At 36.1% G+C, this 10,820-nt stretch overlaps 1 protein-coding gene and 1 non-coding gene across 4 annotated transcripts in view; both read left to right on the forward strand.

Moving 5' to 3' along the window:
* Positions 1 to 274: 274 nt before the first annotated feature.
* Positions 275 to 10,820, forward strand: part of LOC135106418 (long-chain fatty acid transport protein 4-like) — a 47,154-nt gene continuing 36,608 nt past the window's right edge. For 2 of the 3 annotated variants that reach the window (XM_064015418.1, XM_064015421.1), the window contains exons 1-2: positions 275 to 429; positions 4,108 to 4,317. In XM_064015418.1, the coding sequence (XP_063871488.1) occupies positions 4,157 to 4,317 (161 nt within the window). In that variant the 5' untranslated portion in view covers positions 275 to 429; positions 4,108 to 4,156. Of the gene's footprint in view, positions 430 to 3,731; positions 3,874 to 4,107; positions 4,318 to 10,820 lie in introns of those variants that run through there. The other variant, XM_064015420.1, reaches the window with a different exon arrangement.
* Positions 9,099 to 9,239, forward strand: LOC135106658 (U4 spliceosomal RNA). The gene has a single exon (XR_010271398.1). It is a non-coding gene; the product is annotated as a U4 spliceosomal RNA (small nuclear RNA).

The raw sequence follows: 10,820 nt of genomic DNA on the forward strand, positions 1-10,820 counted from the left end.
AAGGAAGCCTACAAACACGACTCTAGCCTTATTTTGTCCATTGGCTAACCTTATATGGACTAAAGAAAAGAAAGAAGGGGAAAAAAATATGACATGAGTTAAGACGCTACCCAGCTACTCACTGAAAAACTTAGAGAAAAAAAAAAAAAATCAGAGGAAAAACCTCCTTTACTTTCTTCACTAAGACACTCCTAGTCGAGCATTTAATTTACCAAAATCCACACCATCACACGAGAAGGGTAAGAATTTCTGTGAGGTCAGGAGGAAGTGGTGTCGCGGAAGCTAAAAAGTGGGTCAAAGGAAAGGCTGGTAGGAAGTTCAAGGGTCCCGCGCCAGACAATGACTGTGGTGGTAACATTCCCGTGTCTCTTTTAACTGCACATGCACACACTCACACCAAGGATACTGGCAGGCTTCATTTCATCCATTGTGAGTACTTTAAAGTATACTTCAGCCACCTGAGTGAGGAGTTGGTGGTGTGGATGAAAGACATTGGTAACATTAATTGCAAACAAGTGTTGGTTTCTAATTATCTATCTGGACTGTTTGTTATTAAGTCAAGAAACAACATTTTTCATGGATTTGAGGTGGATTGTGTGGTAAGTTTTGGGGCTTGATAGACTTCGGATATTTTTCAGTATTGTTTGATTTATAGTTTTGAGGGTAAGTGGATTTGGGGATTGGTAGGTAAGATTTTTTTTTTTTTTTTATATATAGGTAAACTTTTAAGTTATTGAGGAATTGACAGTTGGTAGACTTTCCATATAGCTTTGAGGGTTGGTAGATTTCATAATTTAAGAATTTTGTTGTATCAAGCCAAAATCACAGGAACCCAAATGAGAACTTATTTAAAATGTATCTCCTTTATATTCATCACTTAGCCTCCTATTGGACCTTGTATTTATTCATTTTTCATCACACCCACCAGGAAATAGACCAACTGGGAAGCATTGTTCCACCTGACTCATTTGTCATTTTTTTTATAATTTATCTAACATAACTAAAGTCTAAGTTCTTGTCTTTGGCAATATTATTCAGTTCTCACACTCGCCATATATTCTTAAGGATAGGGGTGTCATTTTCTTTTTTCTTTTTTTTTTTTACACCATATAGTTGGCTTAACTTAATCCAATCTAAGTGGTTTTCAGCAACAGTTATGGTTTGTTTCAATAACATATCATATATTATATCCAAGAGGGAAAATGTCTACAGGGAATTATTGTATGTCCAGTTAGTCGAATATCTAGGGAAGAGAAATATGATAATATGATAGTATCCTAATAATAGCTTATGTTCATATATATATATATATATATATATATATATATATATATATATATATATATATATATATATATATATATATATATATATATATATATATATATACTTTTTTTTTTGTGGTGGGGGGTTTATGTCTGGTTTCCGTCGTTTATCAGGGCTAGGATGGTGCCTCTTTATCAAGGACTTTGATTTGGCATTTGGGAACTGTTATCCCAAGTAGATCCCCTTTCTACCCTCAGACTGTGGTGGGGATTTGAACCCATGTGCCTTTTGACACCTTGACCCCAAAGCGCACATGATCTCACTATACCACAGCAGCTCTTGTTCATCAAGTATATTACCCCTAAGATATTGTCAAGTTGCAGAATACATTTCTTTTAGGGAGAAAATTAAAATAGTATCCAGAGTGAAGAACTTAATGCTGTAGTGTAGATAAGCAAACATGTCCATGATATGGTACATTAGTTACTAGCCACCAGAGATACTGACAAGCCAAGCAACAGTTTATTATAGTAAGGGCATGTTTTTTTTTGTTGCCTGGCTATTATTATGTATTCATAAATACATTGTTTAACAATTTTTAGGGGAAAGGAAGATTATATTTATTTCATGTGTTATTGGCAATGTAGGTATGGAGCTGGTTATCTTACAAAGAGAGGTCCAAGTGCCTTGGCCTGCAGACTCTCAGTGCCCATAGTACAAGGGAAAGATATGATTGAAACATACAAACAGATGCATGGCTTTGAGAATATCCCCTACACCAGATTTTTTTCTGATGCAACAGTAACAGATTGTTTAGTCACTCCTTGAAGTTTGCCAAACCAGACCACTAGAGGACAGCCATCAAAGGAAATGGTTTCCCTTTATGAATAACAAACAAATGGAACACACTCTCAGAATAGTGTACATAGTTAATGCTTCATCAGTAGCTACATTTAAATCTTGATACAAGAAATATATCAACTTCTAGATACAATTAATTGATACAGTTGTTAGAGGTGGGGACCACACATGATACTTTCTTATTTTCTCACTATTTTTTCATAGATAAGCATTCATAGATAGTTTAGATGTGTGGAACACCCCTAGATTGTGTTTTATGTGATTTTACTGGAAGTATTAAACTTCAGATAGACAGATTATAAACAAAAAAGAATGAATAAAAGTTATCCTGCTGGTTTAGGTTTTTATAAGGTTATGATTTTGTATTTCTTGAATGTGATCTTGGTCAAAGTTCATTATCCAAAGAGTTTGAATATTCACGGCAAATCATGAGGCACAATATAAGCTATTTAATGAAAGCATCATACTGACACTCAAGGGACATGAGTTATCATGAGTAAGATCTGCATGAATTTCGAGCCAGATGTATGTAGGATGTACTCCATATCAGCACTTAATAGGTAATGATAGATGCTGATGCAGTAATATTATTTTGAATTACTGTTATCATTTTTCACCAGTGTTATATATATTGATAACAACAATGTAAAATCTCAAGTTTATGTTTGGTGATGATGAGTAGTGTAGAAGTAAATGTAGAAGTAAACATATATTGGCTACCTCACAATGAAATAAATAAATGTACCTGTAAAAGCAGTAATGTATCTGCAAATAAGTGGTTGAAATTAGTACTCCAGCTGCACTGATGTACTGATAACAGTACATCACTAGTTTACTGATAACTATGGGTCAGTACAGCCCAGATGCATAGAATGACAACATGGTGGAATGAATGAAGATTTATCCATTGAAATCGTGGGCTAGGAAAGCAGAGCAGAACAGAATATTTATTGTACAATACATCATTAAACAGTATAAAATGTGAAGCTGTTAAATAAACAGACAAGAAAGTTTGATGCTATAAAGGTTTCATGTACATCGTAATATTTCCATATCTAAATGTTCTGTGGACTTGATGGTATATTTAGCAGTTTGTGGTAATTTTTAAGAAAATAGCAAGGATTGATTGCCTGCAAACTAGTAATGTTGTTTCCTTGTTGTTAAATACTTGGTTTATAAAGCACTTCCATGTGATTCTTTGTTGTATTTATAATAGGTATTATAATAGCAGTAGTCATAATAGTCCTAGATGTAGTAGTAATAGTAGTAGTAGTAGTAGTAGTATGAGCAGCAGCAACAACAACAACAGTAGTAGTAGTAGTAGTAGTAGTAGTATCAGCAACAGTAGTAGTAGTAGTAGTAGTATTGCCAAATGTTAGCCAGCTGAAGTACAGTAGAAGAACAGTATGGATAGATGTATTTTGAGGAGATAGCAGTAGTTGATTGAAATTCAAAGATTTGATAGACATTCTCTCTCTCTCTCTCTCTCTCTCTCTCTCTCTCTCTCTCTCTCTCTCTCTCTCTCTCTCTCTCTCTCTCTCTCTCTCTCTCTCTCTCTCTCTCTCTCTCTCTCTCTCTCTCTCTCTCTCTCTCTCTCTCTCTCTCTCTCTAATTTGCTGATAGTGAATGCTGTTATGATAAGACCAAGTGCAGTTATAATTGATTGTCCACAGGGAGCAGAAACAGTCAAGGACTGAACAGCAGGCCAAGAGCTCAGTCACACATGCAGACAGTGTCCAGAAACATGTAATTCTATTGATAATTAAATTATCACTATTTAAATTTCAACTAATGGAATTGGTGCTTATCAGCTTTCATTTCCAATACCATTTCTACAGTTCTTCCTGTTTATTATAGTGCATAACTGCATGATGTGTAATTAGGTTGGTTATGAGGAAGAATTGATTACTTATCTTGAAAAGTACTAGAAAGTGTACTAAAAAATTAATTTGATTTTTTTTCCACCCTTTTCACTTCAAGCTTTAGAGGTTGAGGTCTGCTTTGGAAAAGAAGGGTAGACGAAGACAAAATGTGGCCTTCTGCTATAGCTGTTGGGGTGACCAGTGTCCTTTGGTATGCCATCAACCTTAACATCTACCTTGTGATAGCACTGTGCTCAGCCTTGTACATCAGCCTTGGAGGTTCTTTAACCATCTGGCAGATATACAAAACTCTTCCAAGAGATTTCAAGTAAGTGAAAATGTTGTTAATGTTTATTAGTAATTGAAATGTGATAGACACAAGCCTTTATAATTACCAACAGTGCCATTTTAATGACAGTACACATTATTATTTTTATTTATTTATTTACTTATTTATTTATTATTTTTTTAAGAATGAGAGGCTTGCTTATAGGTATGTACTGTGTTTCAAAATGCATGAATGGAAACTTACTTCACCCATTGACTTAATAGTAGTTCTTGATTAGAATTTGATACAGATGAATAGATGAGTGCAGTAGCTGTTTGTTTTATGATAAATAATTACTGATAAATATGTTTTTGTGTATATATTATGCTGTTATTTTTCAAAGATAGATTATGTTGCTTGGACTGTGCAGGTAATTGAGAATATCTACAATTCTAGATGCACAATAAAATATTTTACAGAGGGTTGTAAATTGCTAGAAGGCATGCACTTAACTAAAATCTTGACAAAGGAGGTAAATGACATGACATAAACAAAATACACAAAAACTAATTCTGCCTCAGACAGTTCCGCTTCCTTCTTTGCCCTCGTTCACATCATATCATGTGCCACCTCATCTAATTTTCTTGGTTTTCTCTGTTTGCCAGGTAGAAAATAGATATGAAATATGAGATGAGGAGTTGTAACTTTGCAAATTACAACTCAGACATAGTGTGATATGTGGTTTAACCACTCCCTTAAACATTTTGGGGATGCCTTTGACTTAGATGGAATCAGAGAGGCTGATAATGCTGCTGATGAAGTTTACTGAGATACTTTCAGAGAACAAAGTGTGTTCATACAAAAGATAAAGCCTGCTTTTCAAAATTAAATATGACTGATGAAATAATGAGGATGCAAGTGGATCTGAGCAGTTTTATACTAGTTATCATGATGAAATATTGAGCAGTTTTATATTTGGTTACTTATCATGATGAAATAATGAGGATGCAGGTGGACCTGATCAGTTTTATATTTGGTTACTTCACTTTATCACCTAAAAACTGCTTAACTTGTACAAATCATCAATCATTTGATTAAGAGCTTAACTGTATAAAACTAACTTACTTTCTTACTCTCATCCATGTTCTGTTCACCTTCGGGAGTTAATCACAGCCTTTAATCTTTTATCCCTTTCACTGGTAAACTGGAACTTTAGCTTATTCTTTTTTTTCTATCTTTTTATGACCTGAACTATTTTAAGAGAGAAAAGTATTAAAAATCCTCCTGAACTTAGTGGACCACCTATTTGGAAAGTTCTTTTCTACTCACTTTTTGTAGAATAAGAGTTAAGAGGGTATTTTAAATAGTCTTGTAAGACATTTTTTGCTGAAAGGAAGATATGTACACCAATTAAAAAAATTTTCATAACCTTTACGGTGTGATACAATATGCAATTTCTGGTATAACCTGTGTGGTATAGTGCAAGTCTGGTAACCCTACTGTGCCAAGTTGTTAATTACTTGTGAATTTGTGACTGATATACTATATGACATTGGTATGATGTGGCGAATGCACTCCATAAACCATTATATGTTTGACAGAATGAAAAGCTGTGTTCACACTAATGGAATGGTACAAGATGCTATTCAGGCTCCCAACATGCAATGTTACTTAGTTCTGGCAAACAACATGCAGTCAGGATTAAATTAGTTTGGAGAGACAGGAAGGTGTAATGACCTCCACAAGTCATCACGTAACAGTGTTTGTTGCGGTCAATTTCGGTAATAAAAAACATTTTGATGGGTGTACATACCTATATTAAAATTCCCTTTCCATTTATCCATTTTCCCTGAAATAACCACATTATAGTACCTTTTTTCAAGGAATTACATGATCATGTTATAGGCATGTAGGAAATGGAGATGGATAGAAGTGAAATACAAGAAATTAGTTTGTCATTGTGAAGTAATTTCCTGCCAACCTCATAATTTTCACCTTCCACTGAGAAAATGTTTTTTGCATTTTCTGTGAACAATCATATCCCTTTGACAGTGTTGGAAATAACTCTGTATTACAGTTACTTTGCTGTGATGTCTGTTGTGATAAGGCTTCTATGATAAAGCAAAAGGCCATCCTTTTCTAAAGTAGTTTTGATATTTTTAAGAAATTATCTGTCTTCATGTAACTTTTCATATCAGTGTAAAGTCAATTTGAGTATATTTATGGCTACAATTATTTGATCTTCATTTTGTCTTTAGAAACCTGTATTGAAGCACAGAATATTAGATCATACACTATCAACATCCATAATGACACATGGAATAAACATCTGCAGCTTTAATGTAATTCACAAACCAGGAAGTGTGATGGTAACTTAGAGGCCATTTTGATCATGATTATATATAGTAAAGCACAAGTTCAGAAGCGATGATAGGGTAAGTTAACTACGTATCTGCCCTTTGCCCTGTACTGCTGATGCTAAGTTATCAGTTTCCTCCACAGATGAGTGGGATGTTTGAAGTGGTTTCTTATCTGCCCTGGTTTTGATCTCTCATGTTATCAACACTGAGCACTTATTTATATCTTGAAAAGTGGATATACTGGTAATGTTTGTATTTCTATTTAGTTATAATAGTAGTAATGTGCAGAAACTGTGTTAAATTCATGCTATCATGTCAGTATTTCTAGGCCAAATGTGGGAAGCATATCTTTCCATCACTTTAAGTATGTACCCTGCATTTAGTATACCATGCCCTCATGTTTGGCCATCATCCCTCACAAGGTGCTCCTTTCTGTTTCTCTGATTTCTTTGTGAATGTCATCACTCTCTCTCTCTCTCTCTCTCTCTCTCTCTCTCTCTCTCTCTCTCTCTCTCTCTCTCTCTCTCTCTCTCTCTCTCTCTCTCTCTCTCTCTCTCTCTCTCTCTCTCTCTCTCTCTCTCTCTCTCTCTCTCTCTCTCTCTCTCACACACACACACACACACACACACACACACACACACACACACACACACACACACACACACACACACACACACACACACCTCATATGGAAACTGGAACATCGAGGAGGGCTAAAAGGAAAAATACTTAAGTGGATGAAGGATTATCTCCAAGGTAGGGAAATGAGTACAGTAATCAGAGATAATAAATCAAGTTGGTGCGAAGTAACAAGCGGAGTACCACAAGGGTCTGTGTTGGCACCTATAATGTTTCAGGTCTATATAAATGATATGACGGTGGGTTTAAATAGCTACATTAATATGTTTGCAGATGATGCAAAATTGATGAAAGTAATAAAGAACCAAGAGGATTGTGAGGAACTACAGAGGGATATTGATAGAATTTATGAATGGAGTAAACGATGGAAATTAGAATTCAATATAAAGAAGTGCCATGTAATGGAGATGGGAAGAAGTAAAAGGAGACCTTCATGGGAGTATAAGATGAGAGGAATCACAATACCAAAGAGCAAAGAAGAAAAAGACTTGGGAGTAATAATTCAAGACACGCTTTCACCAGAAAAACACATCAATGGAATATTTGGCTCTACATATAATTTGCTAGCAAATATCAGGGTGGCATTTAATTACCTAGACAAAGAAATGATGAAGAAAATCATAACACACATGATACGTCCCAAACTGGAATACGCAGCAGTGGTATGGTCTCCACACAAAAAGAAAGATATAAGGAAATTGGAAAGAATACAAAGAACAGCTACGAAAATGATACCTGAATTGGAAGACCTAAGTTACGAGGAAAGACTGGAAGAAATTGGATTACCAACACTGCAAGAAAGAAGGGAAAGAGGAGACCTGATAACAATGTTCAAATTAGTAAATGGCATGGAGAAGATAGACAGAGATGACCTAGTTGTAAAAGTGGAGGAAGGAGATAGACGTACAAGGGGACATATGAAGAAATTAAAGAAGAGTCGTTGTTTGGGAGATATTAAGAAATACAGCTTTCCGCATCGAACGGTTGAAATATGGAATAACTTAAAAGAAGAGGTAGTTGCGGCGAAGAGTGTGCACATGTTTAAAGAGAAATTGGACAAATTCGGGTATGGAGACAGGACTAATTGAGCTTTGGCTCAGACCCTGTATTATACAACTAGGTAAATACAACTAGGTAAATACACACACACACACACACACACTGCAGATATGGAGACAGGACAAATGAGCTTTAGCTCGGACCCTGTACAATACATACACACACACACACACACACACACACACACACACACACACACACACACACACACACTGTACTGTGGGAACTATCTAACACAGTGTAAGCTTGAATGATGAAAACAGAAAACAGTGGCCACCAGATACCAAATTCTATATAACTTAACTTCTCTACACACCACTACCCCTAGGTGTGTGTGTGTAGCAGAGAGAGAGAGAGAGAGAGAACATGAACAGAAATTGACCAGCGACAGGCTGAGACCTCCTACTGAGTGGCCAGCATTAGCAAGTGTCTGTGTGTGTGTGTGTGTGTGTGTGTGTGTGTGTGTGTGTGTGTGTATGTATGTATATGTATTATTATTATTATTATTATTATTATTATTATTATTATTATTATTATTATTTAATTGTCATTATGACTCCTCATTAAATTATTATTATTCTCTCTCTCTCTCTCTCTCTCTCTCTCTCTCTCTCTCTCTCTCTCTCTCTCTCTCTCTCTCTCTCTCTCTCTCTCTCTCTCTCTCTCTCTCTCTCTCTCTCTCTCTCTCTCTCTCTCTCTCTCTCTCTCTCTCTCTCTCTCTCTCTCTCTCTCTCTCTCTCTCTCTCTCTCTCTCTCTCTCTCTCTCTCTCTCTCTCTCTCTCTCTCTTTGCGCAGTGGCAGTATCGTAACCAATGAGGTTTAACTGAGGTGCGATTATTGCTAGTTGAAAACTTTTCCCAATACCCCGCCCAGACGACTTGAAATATAGTCGGCTGTGGCAATTTTTGTTAGCTCAATTATGAGCTACTCACTCTATTGTTCCACTTCTTTCTTCAATTATCGCTCCATTTCCCTTCTTTACCGCTCCCAAGTCTGTCCGTCTTTCTTTCTCCCTACTTCACCTTCTCTTGCAACCATGTGACCTCACTTCTCACTCCCCTCCTCCGTCGGTGACCAGCTCTTTCTCAAGCTTCCTCCCTCTTAATTCTCATCATCTTGCTCCAGCCTCACCCCTCTCCCAACTTTCTTCATATATATATATATATATATATATATATATATATATATATATATATATATAGAGAGAGAGAGAGAGAGAGAGAGAGAGAGAGAGAGAGAGAGAGAGAGAGAGAGAGAGAGAGAGAGAGAAATAATAATAATAATAATAATAATAATAATAATAATAATAATAAGAAGAAGAAGAAGAAGAAGAAGAAGAAGAAGAAGAAGAAGAAGAGAGAGAGAGAGAGAGAGAGAGAGAGAGAGAGAGAGAGAGAGAGAGAGAGAGAGAGAGAGAGAGAGAGAGAGAGAGAGAGAGAGAGAGAGAGAGTAGCAAAAATATCACTGACACCTCTGTAGTGTCAAAAGAGTTAATTTTCTGCTTTTTTCCCACATTTCTTATATCGCGTTAGAGTTAACCCGCCAGCCGGGTACACACGTGAACACAAGAATGGCACCAAAGGGAGGGTGAGGGGATACCTTTTAAGATATCCCCTCAACTCGCTTTGTCAAATCCTGACTGATTTATACTATAAAAAATGGACAGTACAAATACTCTATTGCAGAAAAAAAGCCACTGAAAAATTCACTCTTGATCAATGGTTTGTTTTACGTAAGTTTGTTGCAAAAAAAAAAAAAAAGCCATTGAAATTCATTCCATATCAGTGGTTTATTTTACACAAGTTTCTGTTGCAGAAAAATGGCATTGAAACATTCACTCTAGATCAATGGTTTATTTTGCGTAAGTTTTTAAAATAGGAACGGAAACTACTTACTGCCTCAAATCTTTTTGTATACTAATATGCCAAACAGACGAAATTGTATTTTGTGGTAAAACATTGATACAAGAGTTCGAAATGGTAAAATTTCAACACCATTCGATTTTAACATGTGATAGCCAAGTCTACTTTTACCGATTCTGTTCGCTGTCAGCTCAGTGATCAGCATCAGACTTGGAAGCTCATGATTGCGAGTAATTCCCAACCACTTTATTCCATTATTTTATATTCTGATTGCCACTTTTTCTTCACTGTAATAATAATTATGATATGATAATGTATGATAATCACAGCTGCAATAGGTAAATTTGTCCATTGTCGGTACATCTTTCATACACAGATTGACTCTTCGAGGTATGACGCATTAACGTTCACGACGGGACGAGGTTCTGTACGAACTCAGCATTTCCACATCTTGTTACTTATCTTCGTCGCGAAATACAGTCGTGTTACGATACGGTGCTCTGTCCGCATGTGTATAATTTACCGGACTTAGCATGCTCAGCTAACAATCGAGAGGGTTGGGTGAGAGCCCCAGTAACGGGGGGAAAGGTGGGTAAGCATGTGTTGTCCTTGTTCACCTTGCAAGTAAGTACGGAGTGTAATC

The sequence above is a fragment of the Scylla paramamosain genome, chromosome 13 (assembly GCF_035594125.1).
Source record: "Scylla paramamosain isolate STU-SP2022 chromosome 13, ASM3559412v1, whole genome shotgun sequence".
Classification (NCBI taxonomy): Eukaryota; Metazoa; Arthropoda; class Malacostraca; order Decapoda; family Portunidae; genus Scylla; species Scylla paramamosain.